Here is a 15972-nt window from a genome sequence, read left to right on the forward strand (position 1 = left end):
TTTTCCACAAGTGCAGTTGTTGAGGTACGCCAACTATATGAGCTATAGATGAATCGAGCTGCCTTTTTTTTGGATGCTTTCGACTTTGGCAATGTTTAATTGAGTGCACGGATCCCAGACTACAGAAGCGTATTCAAGAACGGGTCTGATAAAAGTTTTGAAGGCAACCGACTTAACTCTCTTCAAGTTAAGCATCCAGAATAAAGGTTATATCCTTCGACACAGGCACAACGCCACAGGCCATACTTTCGAAACTCCTGATGCAGTGGAATCAGCGGTTTCCATTTTCTGCAGAAAGGAACTGCACCCTCTCCGAGTGTCGATATAGCTCGTTATAAAGCACGGTCAGTGTTCGCATACACTTCGCTTCTCTCACAGTTTTGAAGCTTGGAGAGAAGCTTACATTGTAGATTGATCAGCTAACACCAAGCTAAAATCAAAAGGTACAAAACTATACAGGGTGTTTCACCTAGGACTTCACACAATTTTTTAAAAATCGGCATTTTTAGTTGAAACAGCGCATTTTTCGGCATAGCATTCACAGCGGGGTAGCCGAATTTCGAATAAAGCCAAATTCTAGAGGCCTGTGTACTGTGCGATATCGGTGCACGTTAAAGAACCCCAGGTGGTCGAAATTTCGGGAGGCCTTTACTACGGCGTCCCTCATAACCTGGGTTGTTTTGGGACGTTAAACCCTAATAAACCAATAAACCAATTCCAGTAGTGCATCAGAATAGTGCTAACATGTGCTATCTAGCAGGCTGGTTAGCTAATATTGAATAATTAACCTTATAACTATTACTGTTAGGCTCCTTAATTACTGAACGGCGTGTAGCCCACCTTGTGTAATATCCATATCACTTTTAGGATTTCTAAAACGCGGTTACCCTCGGCGCTGTAGCCCACCATATTTTGGCTACATCGCGCCAAAATTCATGTGCTTTCGAGAACCTTGCAGGCAAAGCATCCCCTCCAGTGCACGTAACAAATCAAAATATCCAAATTTTTTTTCTGCCACAGCGCCGAGGGAATCCGCGTTTTCGAAAGTCTAAAAACTGGTATGGATATTACTTACGGTGGGATACACGCCTCTCAATAATAAAGGAGCCTAACAGTAATAGTAATAGTAATAGTTAGCAAAGCAACCAGACTGGTAGTTAACATGTCTTAGTTGTATTCTGATGTACTACACCTCTCAAAAGGATATGCCGAAAAAAAAGCGCTCTTGTAACATAAAAACCGTATTTTCAAATATTGCGTAAAGTCGTAGGTGAAACACTCTGTATCATCCGTACCGAGCATCAAAGTTTCGGTGGAAACACTTTTTTATGCCGTATGGAGAGGAGCGGTCGCCTATGTGAGACAAGTCACTTTGCCTAAACAGCGCCATGAAGTTACGGCGCTACAGAGCTTGACCGTTTAATATCCCCCGAATAATTGGGGCGGCTTCCCCCCCGAGCTTACGCCAATGCGTGCAGTTCCTTGAATGCGCCGTAACTCCCCAAGAATCGCCGACAGTAGCGCCGACTTGCCGCTTCCAACGAGCCCCACGACACCCACGAGGGAACCGGGTGTGACGTCAAAAGTGACGTCACAGAGTGCTACTTTCTGCACTTGCGGAGTTCGCCGGTTTCCTTGCTCTTGTGGCCAGGCATATGAACAGTTCTTCATAAAGACCGCACCTGCAGATAGGCAGGAAAACTGGGTGGTAAAATTAACGGTTCAGACAGTTAATTAGTAAATGGAGCATTCTTTTTTTATTTTTTGAGACTTTGACGTTCGCCATATACAACAGTTAGGCTTATGGTACGTTACAATTTACCTCGGCAAGATGATGTTTGGAGTTCGATTTCGATAAAAAAAAGACAGACGCACAAAGAAACGCAGACTGTTCAGGGGCCATGCGATAAGGTGAGGTGATTGGCTGCGATAAGGTGAGGTGATTGGCTGCCAGTAGAAACTGTCGCACTGCACCCCAAGCACCACAGGCAATCCTCCCAATATTGGAAACGTGTTGGCAAAGGCCGGTTCTACAAAAGACCAAGGTGAAACCATTCATTTCTAATACTGGGCCGATTACTAGGGGTGTGCGAATATCAAATTTTTCGAATACGAATCGAATACGAATACTTAGTTCCGAATATCGAATCGAATATCGAATAATCAAGGAAAGACGCATTTAACCACTGCAAAATATTTATTTGAGCATCCAAGAACATCACAGTTCAACTATCAATAAGTAAATGAACACAAAAGGTGTGTGTGGCTGTACAGAAAGTATCGAAATCTAGAACATTATTCTTAGTAGAGTGGAGTTTTCACAGAAAATGGCTAGTACACAGCACTGATTGAATATAGCATGCCATAAGCACAAAAGCGCGTTGCTGGGATGAACATTAAAGGTTCTTGTGAAGGAAAACCAGCTGCTCCACATGGTCAGGCAGCAGTCGTTCCCTTCTAGCTGAAACGACTTCTCCAGCCACAGATAATTCCCTCTCGTTTGGCACTGAAGTGGCAGGTATTGCGAGGTACTTCGTGCACAGCTTTGACTATGCCAGCTTCGCAGGTATAGCCACAAAGAAGCTCACAAGCACAGTCAGCTACGGTATGGCCCAACATTACGCATGGCTCTGGACGCCGCCATGTTGTTATGTCTCTGTCGATAGGACTTGCTCACCGAAATGTACGCCGGTGCTCGCAATAAACTGTTCGGCTAAATACGAATATTCGCATGAGATCGAATAATCGAAACAACACGAATACTTAAATTTCGAATCGAATACGAATAGCAAAAATCTTATATTCGAATTATATTCGAAAATTTCGAATATTCGCACACCCCTACCGATTACCTGTGATGCTCGAGACTTATTGTACTTCTTTCGTCTAATTTATGAAAGGTCAGTGTGTGTGAAATGTGTATTATTCCCCTAAGCCTGGCAGGCTCCTCTAGACTAGTGTAACGTCCTGAAGCAAGAATAAATAAATAAATAAAATGCCTTGAAGACAAGAGATCAATGAGCGCTCCCTCGGTATGGTGTAAGCACAGTAAACCATGCTTTGTTCTAACAAAATAACCACTCGAGCACATTGCTCTGCTACTATAATACAGAAGCAATAACGAGCATTTAAAAGAAGCACTTTAGTTTTTTGTCACTTTCTAAGGCACTATAAGAAGTGGCTATCAACTTCGGAGAAGAAAAGTAATACCCATACTTACCCTTATCCACGGTGTTCTTCTCCTTTCCAGGTTTGTCTAACGCATCTTCCTCGGAGGTAAGAGTATTCACCATTCTTCGCAAACCTTGCGATACCTATCAGCCAGCGGTAAGTGCAAGCATAATAAGGACACTAAGGAGTTTTCTCATTCAAAATTCGTTTTTCGCATCACGCACGAAAACTGACAATTTTCAACCGAAAATATTATTTTCTCAGCTTGAACATAAATAGTGGTGTTTATTCGCTCGCCAACAACAATTTTCCCAGCTAGGAAGACATAACCACCCAGGAAATTTGATGCTCTTCAAGTGCGATATCTCATTTACAATTCATAAACTGAAAATCCCTGCTGGCCATTATTGGCAACGGCAAGATGAAAAATACAAAAATACTGTTTGTGAGCCAACCAGTTCGGGAAGCTTCGTTCTAAATTGCATGTATAAAAGCGGTACAGCCTTACTGCGTCTGCCTTTGTTCCAGGCGCGTGTAAACAGCGCGGACGTCTCTGTTGACGTCATTGTTTTCTTTCTCTTTTTTAATGCGATAGCATTCGAGTTAACATTCCGCAAAAGTGGCGGTGCACGCTAAAAAATGCTGTGATTGGTCGTGAGAGGTCACGTGACATTGTGACGTCATCAAAACCTGCCTACTGGGGCAGGAGGCGACCCGCCCATCAGACTCTGAGCACCGTGCCCATTGTGGAATGTGGGAATTGAATTAATGAGTGGAAGAGAGAAGTCGCGTGACCTGGTGACGTAATCGCAACTTGCCTACGGAAGAAATCTAAACAACTAAGAGAAGCGCCTGTGTCTCGTCTTCGTCATCTCTTGTGGTTTGCATGGTTTGACGCTATTTTTTCGCCAATTCAGGCATGCACCAACTAGCCCAAAAAGAGGTGTTAAGGCAAGATGAAAGAGAAACAAGAAAGAAAATGGCGGGAGATTCCGGTTAGAACCAGTTCTTGGCTTGGCTTGGTGTGATCGAAGTGAACTGATTCAATGCTGAGGAGTGTACGCATAAAAAATGACACAGAAACACCAAAGTAGCAACAATGTGGATCTGCCTGAATCACACATGTATAAATAAACCTCCAGGTTTCTACGATTGCCGCTTACTACAATAATGCTAGCATGGCAGAACAACCATGCAATCATACTCACTATGCTTCGAAACCGAATCACGGTTGCCATGTTCACAGCTACTATGTCCATAATCGAAAGCATGTACAGGGCAGAAAATGACCGCGCTGCAGTCAATGTAACTGGTTGATTAACGGCCGCAAATGTTCCCAAGAGTATTATAGTCATCTGAAAAAGAATTTAAAAAAAAAACAGGCGCATTCAGTTTCGATACTTACGAAAAAACAGAATATCGCTCAACGTGGTATTCCACAAACTATACAAATGAAGTCTTTCGCTTGCGATTACTGTGGCTTCAGAGGCGGTAGTCATCACAGCCAGCAAAAAAAGAAAAACAGTAAACTAACACAAAAATGATCACCAAGGGTGGCCTGCCCTGTGTGCTCATAATGGCCCCTCCATTGCATCTCGTTCCCTGCACAGTGTTATGTCTCAGATCAAGGATGACCCCTATCCCACATTTCGGTAATCTTACGTTACTCTGTTTTGATACGGGATTAAATCCACAAAGCGGAGACTGATACGAAATCTGAGCAGCACCATTGCGATCAACTGTCAACGCGAATGCCCTATGCCTAATACCAGTAGCGGTGAGAATCAGTAAGTTCCAGCAAAAGGGTACTACGGCCTCCACTACTACTATTACCACCACTCGCCTTAACTAGATAAATCAACATTAGGATCTTCTTCTTGAAGCACATCACATTGTTCGCACTCTAGTACAGGAGAAGCCACAAAAATCATCTCAAACAATTACATTGCTGTCTTACGAGGGAACTGGATGAGTTCTGCACTGAATCGATGAACCCATCGAGCAGATTGGTGATAAAGAGGAAGAACCCCTCTCTGCGGCGAGATTGGCTCACTTCCCTGAAGACAGCATCTTCCCAGGCGTAAAACTTGACAAGCCGGATGCAGGATAGGGTGTCAGCCATCCTCTTCAGCCGCTCGTCTCGGTGGCGGTTGATACGTTTCTGTTGACAGTTCGTAAGAAACACGTGTAAGACCACAGTATGACATTTCATCCCAGCGACATCTCATTATAAGCACTTTTTTGTTTTGCTCTGATATGTTTGCCATATTAGAGCATATTAGAGCATGTTTGCGGCATTAATCATTACGATCACATAGTGTGAACATAACCGACGGAATCTGGCCAATCTAGAAATAATGCACTTATTTTTATGAAGGATGTAATCCGGTCGAGTTCGCATGGTTGGCTGCAATCAGGAATTATCACCGAAAGTTGGTCCAAGGAAAAAAAAACTTGAAACCGAGGAAAAAGTATTCTCAGATGTTGCCGAGCCACAAAGTTCACCTTTGTGGCTGGAGAACCCCTGCTGACGCAAAACCAGTGTTAGGCACCTCTGCACTACCTGATAGTTAAGTTACGGGATAGCAGGTTCAAAAATGGCAACCTGGCAAATCAGTAAAAGTTTTTTTAATGACTTAGTACGCCACGCGCTTCCTACACTGCTGGTTTCCTCCGCGCCGGAAAAGTTGGACAATGTCCCTCTGAGGAGCAAAAAATTTTATTTCACTTCTCTTCACTTTTGTATAGTACACAGTGACAGGAACTACCATAACACAGGATAGACAAGCAAACGAATGGCAAGCACAAAACGAAATCTATAACAGCTGCTTAAGGATGACCGCCGCAAGAAGTTTAGATGAATCGGTTAAAATATTTCAGAGGCTGAGTGCATTTAGCCGATATACGTAGAAAAAACGAATAGTACAGTGTTGATGATGATGTCCTCAGGCTTAATTGGCCCACACACACGGCGAGGGATTGTCCAGAGTATATTAAGTTCCGTCTGCTAGTCGCACGCAGTATTTTTGAAGGACGGCCAACGTGGAATGGATTATTGCAGCAAGAAATGAAGCACGCTGTGTTTTTCTGGGAACGATTCTAAATTTTATAGAATTGGCTCGAACGTAATAGATGAAAACACAGTTGGAAAGGGAACATCAGCAGTGTTTCTCAACATCTATACGGCCCTCCCCTGTTGTAGTATGGCGAGGTAAAGCGGGCACATTTATTCAAGAAGATGCAGCGCCGTATGTGTGCGCTTATGTCTTTGTGCACGTCATTTGCGTTATACTAAGTTATCAACTTTTTCCGGTTTACATCCCTCTTTCCTTTCCCCAAGTGCATAGCAGCCGACCGGGACATATTTCCTCTGCCTCCTTTATCTCCTTTATCGCCTAGGCTCTGCCTACAAGGCCTGACACGCTGAGTTGGTCATTCTACACTTTACTGTTATCTTTTCGGTCAAAGAGTTTCTTGAACGTAATTCAATGTAATCGAATTATTTTGATTGCCACCGGCCACACGGAGCTGAATGCTCACAACCAGGTGGGCACGTTTCACGTCTAACGATGAGCAGGTAGTGATGACGTCACGAGGTCAAGGGAACACTTTCGTGCATCATTAATTTTATCGCCACCTGCCACTCTAGTCGCATTGCTCACAGTCCGGTGGGCAGTTTGCCACCTTCCACGCTGATCAGGTTGCGATGGCGTCACAAGGTCACGTGACCTTTTTCGACCAATCATCATGGCCCATCTTGGCAGGTGTACCACCTGCTTTTTCGTGCCACGGATGAACGAACAGACGCGGACTTTTCTCGAGAACGGGACCTCTAATGCTACATCATGAATAGTGACAATGGTAATGTTGATGGCAGTGAATGACATCACTGAGGGTTCGAAACTATACGAAATGAAGCCAAGGACTCACCCAAAGGCTTGTCTGCAGCTTAGAGGCTGGCACAAACAGTGCGAGCGAGGTCAGCTGCCAGGCGACGCATCCGGCGACCGGCAGGGCACCCACTCGCTGCGCCAGCATCCACAGCACCACGGGAAAGCAGAGCAGGCCGCTGAAGGTCTGGGAGAAGACGATGAAGGCGACGTTGAGCTGCTCGCAGTCGACGCCCACCAGGGAGACCAGGAAGCCGCCGGGAGCCTCGGACAGAGCGGCGGCGCTCATGCGTGTGGTCTGTGTGAACACGATATATACATAACTGGTATTACACAGCGCTAGCTCTATCTCCTGCGTCCCTAAGTGACAGTGACGTCGGCCTTCTGCCGGCGTTACGCGCAGCGGCTAAGCGGGGGCGCTGGAATTGCTGCTACGTCACGCCACAACTACCGAAACTTTCTTGCGTGAGCACAAGAAGCACGCCCCCGGGATCCTGGTTGCAAACACGTTGCCGGATAACACCCGCAGGTCTGTGTCCACATATTTCGTGGGTAAAAATTGACTATTGATAATATGTACTGCACTCAGCGTAATGAATGAAACAGCGACAGCAATGTCTCTTGTCCGCGATAGTGATTCACACGCTGATTCATAGCATACTCGAGGACCGAATGCCTCCGCTCTGCCGAAATGTGAGAGATGCGCGGTGACGGTGGACCTCGGTGTCAGCATATATCGCGACTGCACGTGCGACTGTACGCAGAAAAAGCTCAGCCAGTCGAGGCACCATGCCGAGCCACTGACAGTTATTACGGGGGCGCTTCTTTCTACTCCTTTCTGTTCACTGTGTACATTTGATCCTCTAAAAGGCAGCGCAGGAGAGGACAGATTAAGTATGGCTGGTAGTGCCATGATTGGCCCTTTACACCTTAAAAACGAACGTCTGTATGGGAGTAAAAAAGAAGTACGCTGTCCTTCCGTATGGAGCACTCCCATAGAGGCATATTCCTTTTCAGGGTGTAGAGAGCCAGCCATTGATCTGCCAGCAGTACTCTTTCCTCATAGAAGCGTCAAGCGGACCAGGATTATGACTCCTTAGCGGCTACAGGACCTCCGCTTCAATTTCGCACAAGATAATTAATTAATTAATTGCACAGGCAGGCAAGCAAGCTTTTCTTGTACAAACACACCATACCCCACCGCGCAGCCTGCCGCTTTTGGCGCCCCCAGCAGCCGGTTTTGTCCCCGAACAAAGCTTGTCGAGAGTTTCATGACCATTAAGAGTATCGAAGGACTCAGCTGTTGGCAATCCGGGGAAATACTTTTTTTTTAGTAGCTGCGCCCAGCGTTTAGCGTATGTCCTACTTGCTTTTAATTTAGGGATGATAATTAAATAAGTTATATAGAAATTAACGTTTATGAGCTCCTCTTTCGTTGCAGCTTATAAATAACTTTCAGATACGGCTTGGGATGTATGTAATATGTATCTTAAATAAACCTCAAAAGCTGCAAATAAATTCTTCCTCACTGGAGAAGCACTACTTTCACTCTGAGTGTAATGGTCTTTCAGGAGAGGCTGCATACAAACGTAAGGCTACCTGCACTGAGAATTGAATATATATATATATATATATATATACGCTCACCTTGTGGTCCCGCGAACGCCACATTCTTTTTCTTTTTTCCATTTTAATTTTACTATGTAAGCTTACATTTTTTATATTCCTTCCGATACTTCCGCTCAACCTGGCGTGGGTGCATTATTGTTTCGTTCGAAGAAAAAACACTGCTTTAAAGGTTTTCTTTTTTTCTTTTTTTTCCTATTTAACTTTTTCGTTTCTTCCGAGGTCCTTTCCCTGCTCTTTGCGTTTTCTCGTTTTCTCATTTTTTTCTATTCCCTGCTTTCTCTGTTGGAGGGTCAGATTTTTTTATTTTTTTCTGCCCTCGCGGCCAGGAGAACGAACAAGTTCCCGGATTTTTCTACCAAAGTTGCTTCACGGCCACGCACCCTGTCGAGCACCTCCGAGCTGGACACGCCTGTCAATAAGCAAGCCTGCAGTACTTAACAAAGCAGAGACCGCATCTGGACGTTGTATTTTCTTACTGAGTACCTGTTCCTCGCACGCTCTCTCTATTTATTTTTCGTGTGGGTCGCACTCCCTCTAATAATTTTTTATGTGTATTTTTCTCCTATGTGCTTTATGTTTCTCAGTTACCTGTTCTGTGGCCGCCCCTATAAAAGGGGATGCATTAACAAAGTAAAATCACTCCTGAAGAAGATCGGTCTTCCGATCGAAACGTCGAGTCGAATAAATATGTTTCCTTTAACGAAGCGTATACTTCGCTATATACTCTTGTAAGCAGTCGAGTACTTCATGCTTTCGCCACCTATATATATACATATAAGTAGCATCAATTCAGTTAATCGATACGGCTTTCACTACACTGAGTAGCTTTTAAATCTCCAACATTGTGAATTTTTCTGTATACACAAATTTCTTCACTGTTGCCACCTTTCCACACGAAGGAGACTTACGAATACTTTCGGCCAATCGTCATATCGAGAGTAGTTAGTCATTGTTTATTTATTTATTGATTTTTTTGTATATCCTTCAAGCGCCATGGAGCGGAAGTAGAAAATAAAATGATAAACTGCAAGCAAAAGTAGCTAGAGTACATAGTTAAAGTGCTGGTAGCAAAGCAAAAGGAAAAAAAAGTTAACAGATCCTGCACGGAAATCTTTACCATAATATTTAGACGGACCACAAGAACGTGCTCGAGCTGAGCGGTAACTGACCTTAGTAAATAGCGCTGTTCCCATCAGCGCCTTCACTTGAACGCTGAAGCGTAGCGACACGTATTCCAGGAAGCCGGAGAAACACACTTCGGCGACGCAGGCCGCCAGGAACAGCACTATCAGCGACTTCGTCTCCCGGCCACCGAAGTTATCGATCAGTGCCCTTGAAGATCAAGGACATGTTCATCATAATCATCATCACCTCGACTACGCCCACTGCAGAGCAAAGGCCTCTCCCATGTATATCCAGTTAACCCTGTCCTTTGCCAGTTACGGCCACCGTATCCCCGCAAACTTCCCAGTCTCATCCACCGACCTAACCCTCCGCCACCCCTGCCACGCTTGCCTTCTCTCGGAATCCACTCCGTTACCCTTAAGGACCGGCGGTTATCTTGCCTTCGCATTACATTCCCTGCCCAAGCCCACTTCTTCCTCTTGATTTCGACTAGGATGTGATTAACCAGCGTTTGTTCCCTCACCCACTCTGCCCTCTTCCGATCTATTAACGTTACACCTATCATTTTTCTTTCCATAGTTCGATGCGTTGTCCTTACTTGAGCATTCCTATTCGTTTGCCTCCACGTTTCTGCCCCATAGGTGAGTACCGGTAAGAAACAACTGTCGTATGCTTTTCTTCATGAGGGAAAGTAAATAATTTTCACGTAACAGACATAATGGCAACACGGTATTGTTGCTAGCGAACACCCACTGCAGCATAATAAACATAGACTTCAGATGTAGGAAAGTGATGCCAAAAACAACAGCAACCAGTGAACGATAAATCGCTCACAGGCATCCATCCGAGGCTCGCAGAGCGGCCACGAAGGATAGCTTCTAAGCTTGTTTAGAAGTTTCTCGTTAAATCGCGGCAAAATAATTTTGAAAAGCCGCATGGCTTCCCTCATAGGAGTGTTCAAGAGTTACTAACCCCATAAGTGAAATGTAATTTAGCTGAGAGAACACCCATCAATTGTGTTAGATTTAATATAATACACGAAACCTAACGCATGGATTGCTGAGTTCTCTGCCGCTTGCATGTCTCAGAGGCTTGTCTTTTGCATTCGTTACTGTTTTGCAGTTTGAGAAACGGAAGCAATCACAAAAATCTACTTTTTTTCCTTCCTTTTGCGATCTGACTGGAGCAAGGGTGAGGAACAAAGCTCTTATCACTCCGCTTAGCTGTGAAGTATTACGTATAAAGCGAAATACGAAAAAAGGAAGAAGAAGGTTTGAAACCGCGGACATACTCACTTTAACCAACGTGTACACACACCACTGAAACTCCCTCTGTGGATGAATTTCTGAACCGACGTCTTGAACGACAAGTTTCTCTCGCACGAGATTCTGATAAATATATGCCTGTGTATTCAATGCTATCAGTGCAGCCAATCTTCTGTCGCGTTCAGAAGTGAAATAAGGGACAACAGAAAGCGCGAAAAGATGCGAGGAATTAGCAATCATATTTATCTTTTTCATGTTGGCTACCGTCGGTCTGCATTATTAAAGTGTGATGTGGTGCAGAAAATTTTACGAAAGAAGATAAATCTCCATTTCTACATTCCAAAGACGCTGAGGAAATAACTCGAACATTGGTAGCTCAAACAAGCTCAAACAAAATGAAAGAAAAGCAGGCTTCATTACGTACACAACACAAATTAAAACTATCCTATAATCGTGAGTAGCTTACATACGTCAAGGGGATATATATCAAGGGTGGCAATGTGCCAATGGCAATGTGGCAATTTTTCTATGTGCCATTCTGTTTTGTTCTATGTGCAATTCTGTTTTGTTCGTATGTGTCTGTATTTTTGTATCTTAATACATTGTTTCCCACCTGCTATGATCTTGTGTACAAGATCGCAGTATTCATAAATAAATAAATAAATAAACAAATAAACAAACAAATAAATAAATAAATAAATAATTCACTCACTCCAGCAGGGGCACTCGCACCATGTGGTTTGCGAAGTAGGCAAATCCGGTCATCAACACCCACAAGGCTTCGGGCCAGAGCACGCGGGCGAAGGCGCAGAACACACGTATGCTGGCACTGTCGCCGTACCTGGAAACACATCACACACACTGTACTGGAGGAGCTGTGCTGCGATAATCACCTAGCTTCGGTGTCCCTACGCACATTTCGTGCCTCCTACTACACGGTTTACAGAATTTTTTAAAAGTAGGCTTTTTTTTTTCAAAAGCCCTTTTTTATGCATACCATTGCCTGTGAAGTAGTACGTCAGAATACAGCTAAGACGTTCTAAATTGCAGGCTGGTAAACTAATATTGAATAGTTACCATTGTTACTACTGCCGTTAGGCTCCCTAATTATTTAGAGGCATTGAGCCTACCGTAAGTAATATTCATATTAGTTTTTAGAGTTTCGAAAACGCGGTTATCCTCGGCGCTGTGGCCATACAAATTTTGGCTACATCGGGCCAAAATACATGCGCTTTCGAGAATCTTCCAGGCAAAAACACCTCTCGAGTGCACGTAACACATCGAAATAGCCAAAATTATCTGGGTCAAAGCGCCGAGGGTTCTTGGAGTTCTTGAAATTCTAAAAACTTACATGAGAATTAATTACGCTGGTCTGCACGCCTCGCAATAATTAAGGAAACTTTCAATAATAAGTTAAAGGTTAGCCATTCAATATTAGTTAACCAGCCTGCTAGTTGGCATATTTTAGCTGTATTCTGAGGTACTGCACCACCGCTGACAATGCTATACCGAAAAAAGCGCTCTTCTAACGCAAAAAACGTATTTTTAAACAATGTGTAGAGTTTGGTAGATAAATCTAAGTGTTGCGGAAATGAGAGTGTAGCACAGCTAAAATTCAGTTCAGTTCCATATATTTCAGTGTTGTACATTGGCCCAGGAAAACGGAAAAAAACACACGGCTCGACGAAGCTCCCATCTCCCGTAGCCATTCGACACGGCGATGGCAGATAACAGTAAAAACAAAACAAGAAAATACTTGAAGTAACAGATATGTACAATACCCATATAATAGATCACCGGCATAGTCTATGTACTGTTACACACAGGCAAAGGATACAGATTAATCACATCACATGGATACTTTGTATATTTTACAGGTTGATACTATTCATTGTTTTGTAGGAACATATTTCTGATACTGTTACATAAAACGGAGAGAATGGATGGATTAGTGAAGATGTGTCGATTCAAGAACGACGGTCATACATATATCAGTGTTTGAAGTCCGTAATTTCTGCGTGGACGAGGTGCATACCAGTGTCTTGTATTATGAAGAATGGTATTTTCCCGTAGGTTAGCAAGGTAAGTTAAAAATGTAATGTCACTGTGCACATGAGATTTATACAGTTTAATCCCACGATACTGATGGATGACCCTCGCATTCATAAGAATATATTTAAAGAATTGCATACGATACCAAAGGTTCGCTTTTCAAAGACGGGCAAATATTATGTGATTTTCGATCGGACGTAATTGGATGCTCTGTTCACATTGAATCAACGGTTACCAGGTTCTACTGCATATCGCATCCCCTAAATCTGAGATGATATCTTAGAAGTATACTTACCACTTGCAGGGAACAGAGCACAAACAGTTGACGAGACGTTTGCATTTCAGACGGAGCAATTGGGGACGAATGTCCCTCTGGACCGTCTTGGATAGAATCCCAGCGTTTATGATGTGCCTGAGGAGAAAGGCGTATACAGAACAACGACACAGTAAGAATTTCAATGCGAACTATGGTTTGCTCGCAGTGTGCATCGGGACGCACAGCAGTCCTCAACTCTCTCGAAGTGAGTATCCGCGAAATTTCTAGTGTATTCAAAGAAACGTTGTTGTTGACTTCGCGCGTGCTTTTCTGAGAATACCAGAACATAGCACTCGGCTGACGCTATATCAGTGGCTATCGTTTCGCCACGGGACAAAACATACAGCGTAATTGTAATGAGAAAGTGCTGACAGCGAAGCTTGATTGATATCGACCGAGCAAAATCACTGCAGCTTCAGGCTTTCATCGGTTAACTCATTCCGGTATTAATTTAAGTAGTCCGCCGCGGTGGCTCACTGGTTCAGGTGCTCGTCTACCGAGCCGGAGCACCCGGGTTCGAACCCGACCTCGGCGGCCGCGTATCGAAGGAGGCGGAACGCAAGACGCGCCCGTGTGCTGTGCGATGTCAGTGCACGTTAAAGATTTATTTTATTTATTTATTTCGGAATACTGTCAATCCCATCTTGGGATTTTTACAGGAGAGGGCAAAACATACAAATACAGGTTCAATGCTATTTTTTTAAGAGTAGAAAATAAAGGCAAAACATGCAATACAAATGGCAATAATAAATAAAGCAATCGTGTCATCAATGTGATGATGTCACATGATTACAAAAAATACACTGAGAAGAGTACTGTAATACAAGAATACGAGGAAGGTTATGATGAGAGGAATGAAAGTACAGAACTCTCAGCGAGGGTAATAAATTTGTCTATGGTGCGCTGGGCTGTGACTGATGGATGCAATTGATTCCAATCTCGAACAACTTGTGGAAAAAAAGAATGTTGGAAAGTATTACTGCGACAGAAATATTCTTCAAGGGTGAGTGCATGCTTGTGACGTGTTCCTCGTGTAGTGTTTATACGAACAAAGTCTGTCGGAGACATCTTTAATGCATTATTAAGAAGAGAGAGAGAGGGAAAGGCAGGGATGTTCACAAAAACTTTTACATGTTTACAAAAATTTTTACAAAAGCTAGATACAAAAACTTTAAACGGTGTAATTTGGCACGGCTGGTCAGCGTGTGAAGCCCTGCCGTGCGTAAAAGAACTGTGGCTGAATGCATGCGGCCATAGCAGTTGAAGATAAAGCGCACGGCTTTCCTTTGCACCATCTCGAGCGTATTAATGTTGTTTTTAGTGTGGGGGAACCAAGCTATGTTGGCGTATTCTAAGTTCAGGTGGTAGAAATCATTCCGGAGACCTCCACTACGGCACCTCTTTCTCTCTTTCTTCTTTCACTCCCACCTTCCTCCCTTCCATTATGGCGTGGTTCAGGCGTCCAGCGAGATATGTGAGACAGATACTGCGCCATTTCCTTTCCTAAAAAAACAATTTACGAATTTAGCTTGCGAACATTCTTACAAAGTCTGTAAAACTGTCACACGAACGTATAGTTTATGCCAGAAGAGCACAGGAATGCGATAAAAAGATGAAAAAATTGCACTGACGGTTACTGCTGCTGGCTATCGCCAGACACTGCACAGTCAGGAGACCAAAGTTCTGGCTTTGCTGCTGAATGACTGTACCGCCACGCCGCCTGCTCACATCTGGCGCTTGCCTAGGTCTACGCGGAATTCCCGCACTTTCCGCTGAATAGGCGGCGCCCGGTGTATACACCACAGGTCTTAATTACTGCAGAAGTAGCATTTTTTTTTTGCTACATCCGCCTCACCCGCTACACGCTACGCTCCTGGTAAATAGTCCACATCCGGTACACTGACTCAGGTTGAGGACTTCAAGCTTTCAAAGAATTCATGCTTTTAGTAAAGCCTGCCGCGGTATGTACAGAACTCTGAACACAATTTTGACACATTTCTTTCTTATGCTGGAGTGAGTAACACAAGTCAAGCTTTCAGTAACGCCTGCCGCGGTATGTTAAGTATTCTGCACACAATTTACCACACTTCTTTCTTATGGTTCAGTAAACAACACAAGTCAGTCTTTAAGCAACATCTTCCGCGGTATGTTGACTATTCTGAATACAATTGATCAGAGATATTTGATAGGCTGAAGTAAATAACGCAATGAAGCTTTCAGTAACGCTTGCCACTGTATGCGAGTATTCTCAATAGAATTCATCGCATTTACTCCGGAAAAACGGCTGTAGTAACACACCCAGTCATGTTTACGACGGCGTCAGAACATATTTCGGACCGTACATTGACACGTCCGATAGCGTGAAACATACACCGGAGGACGTTGATTCCGACGTAACGTTCCATGGACATCCCAATGCAATGGGTTCAATGTCGCGAACCCATCCAAGAACGGTTTTAGAGCCCTCCATAAATGTAGCGCTGTTTGTTCCCTCTTTTCAGAGCTATTAAATAACACGGAGAGG

At 43.8% G+C, this 15972-nt stretch overlaps 1 protein-coding gene across 9 annotated transcripts in view; it reads right to left on the bottom strand.

Moving 5' to 3' along the window:
- LOC149348807 (ATP-binding cassette sub-family C member 2-like) overlaps nucleotides 1–15972 on the bottom strand; it is a 103172-nt gene that overhangs the window by 24764 nt on the left and 62436 nt on the right. For 8 of the 9 annotated variants that reach the window (XM_089588357.1, XM_089588354.1, XM_089588356.1 and 5 more), the window contains 8 exons: nucleotides 13428–13544; nucleotides 11793–11921; nucleotides 9860–10022; nucleotides 7102–7359; nucleotides 5129–5332; nucleotides 4380–4526; nucleotides 3221–3314; nucleotides 1465–1682 (listed from right to left, as the gene is read on the bottom strand). In XM_089588357.1, the coding sequence (XP_089444483.1) occupies nucleotides 1465–1682; nucleotides 3221–3314; nucleotides 4380–4526; nucleotides 5129–5332; nucleotides 7102–7359; nucleotides 9860–10022; nucleotides 11793–11921; nucleotides 13428–13544 (1330 nt within the window). The remainder of the gene's footprint in view (nucleotides 1–1464; nucleotides 1683–3220; nucleotides 3315–4379; nucleotides 4527–5128; nucleotides 5333–7101; nucleotides 7360–9859; nucleotides 10023–11792; nucleotides 11922–13427; nucleotides 13545–15972) is intronic. The other variant, XM_089588358.1, reaches the window with a different exon arrangement.

Source organism: Amblyomma mixtum, chromosome 4, assembly GCF_055824585.1.
Source record: "Amblyomma mixtum isolate Tamu chromosome 4, ASM5582458v1, whole genome shotgun sequence".
Classification (NCBI taxonomy): Eukaryota; Metazoa; Arthropoda; class Arachnida; order Ixodida; family Ixodidae; genus Amblyomma; species Amblyomma mixtum.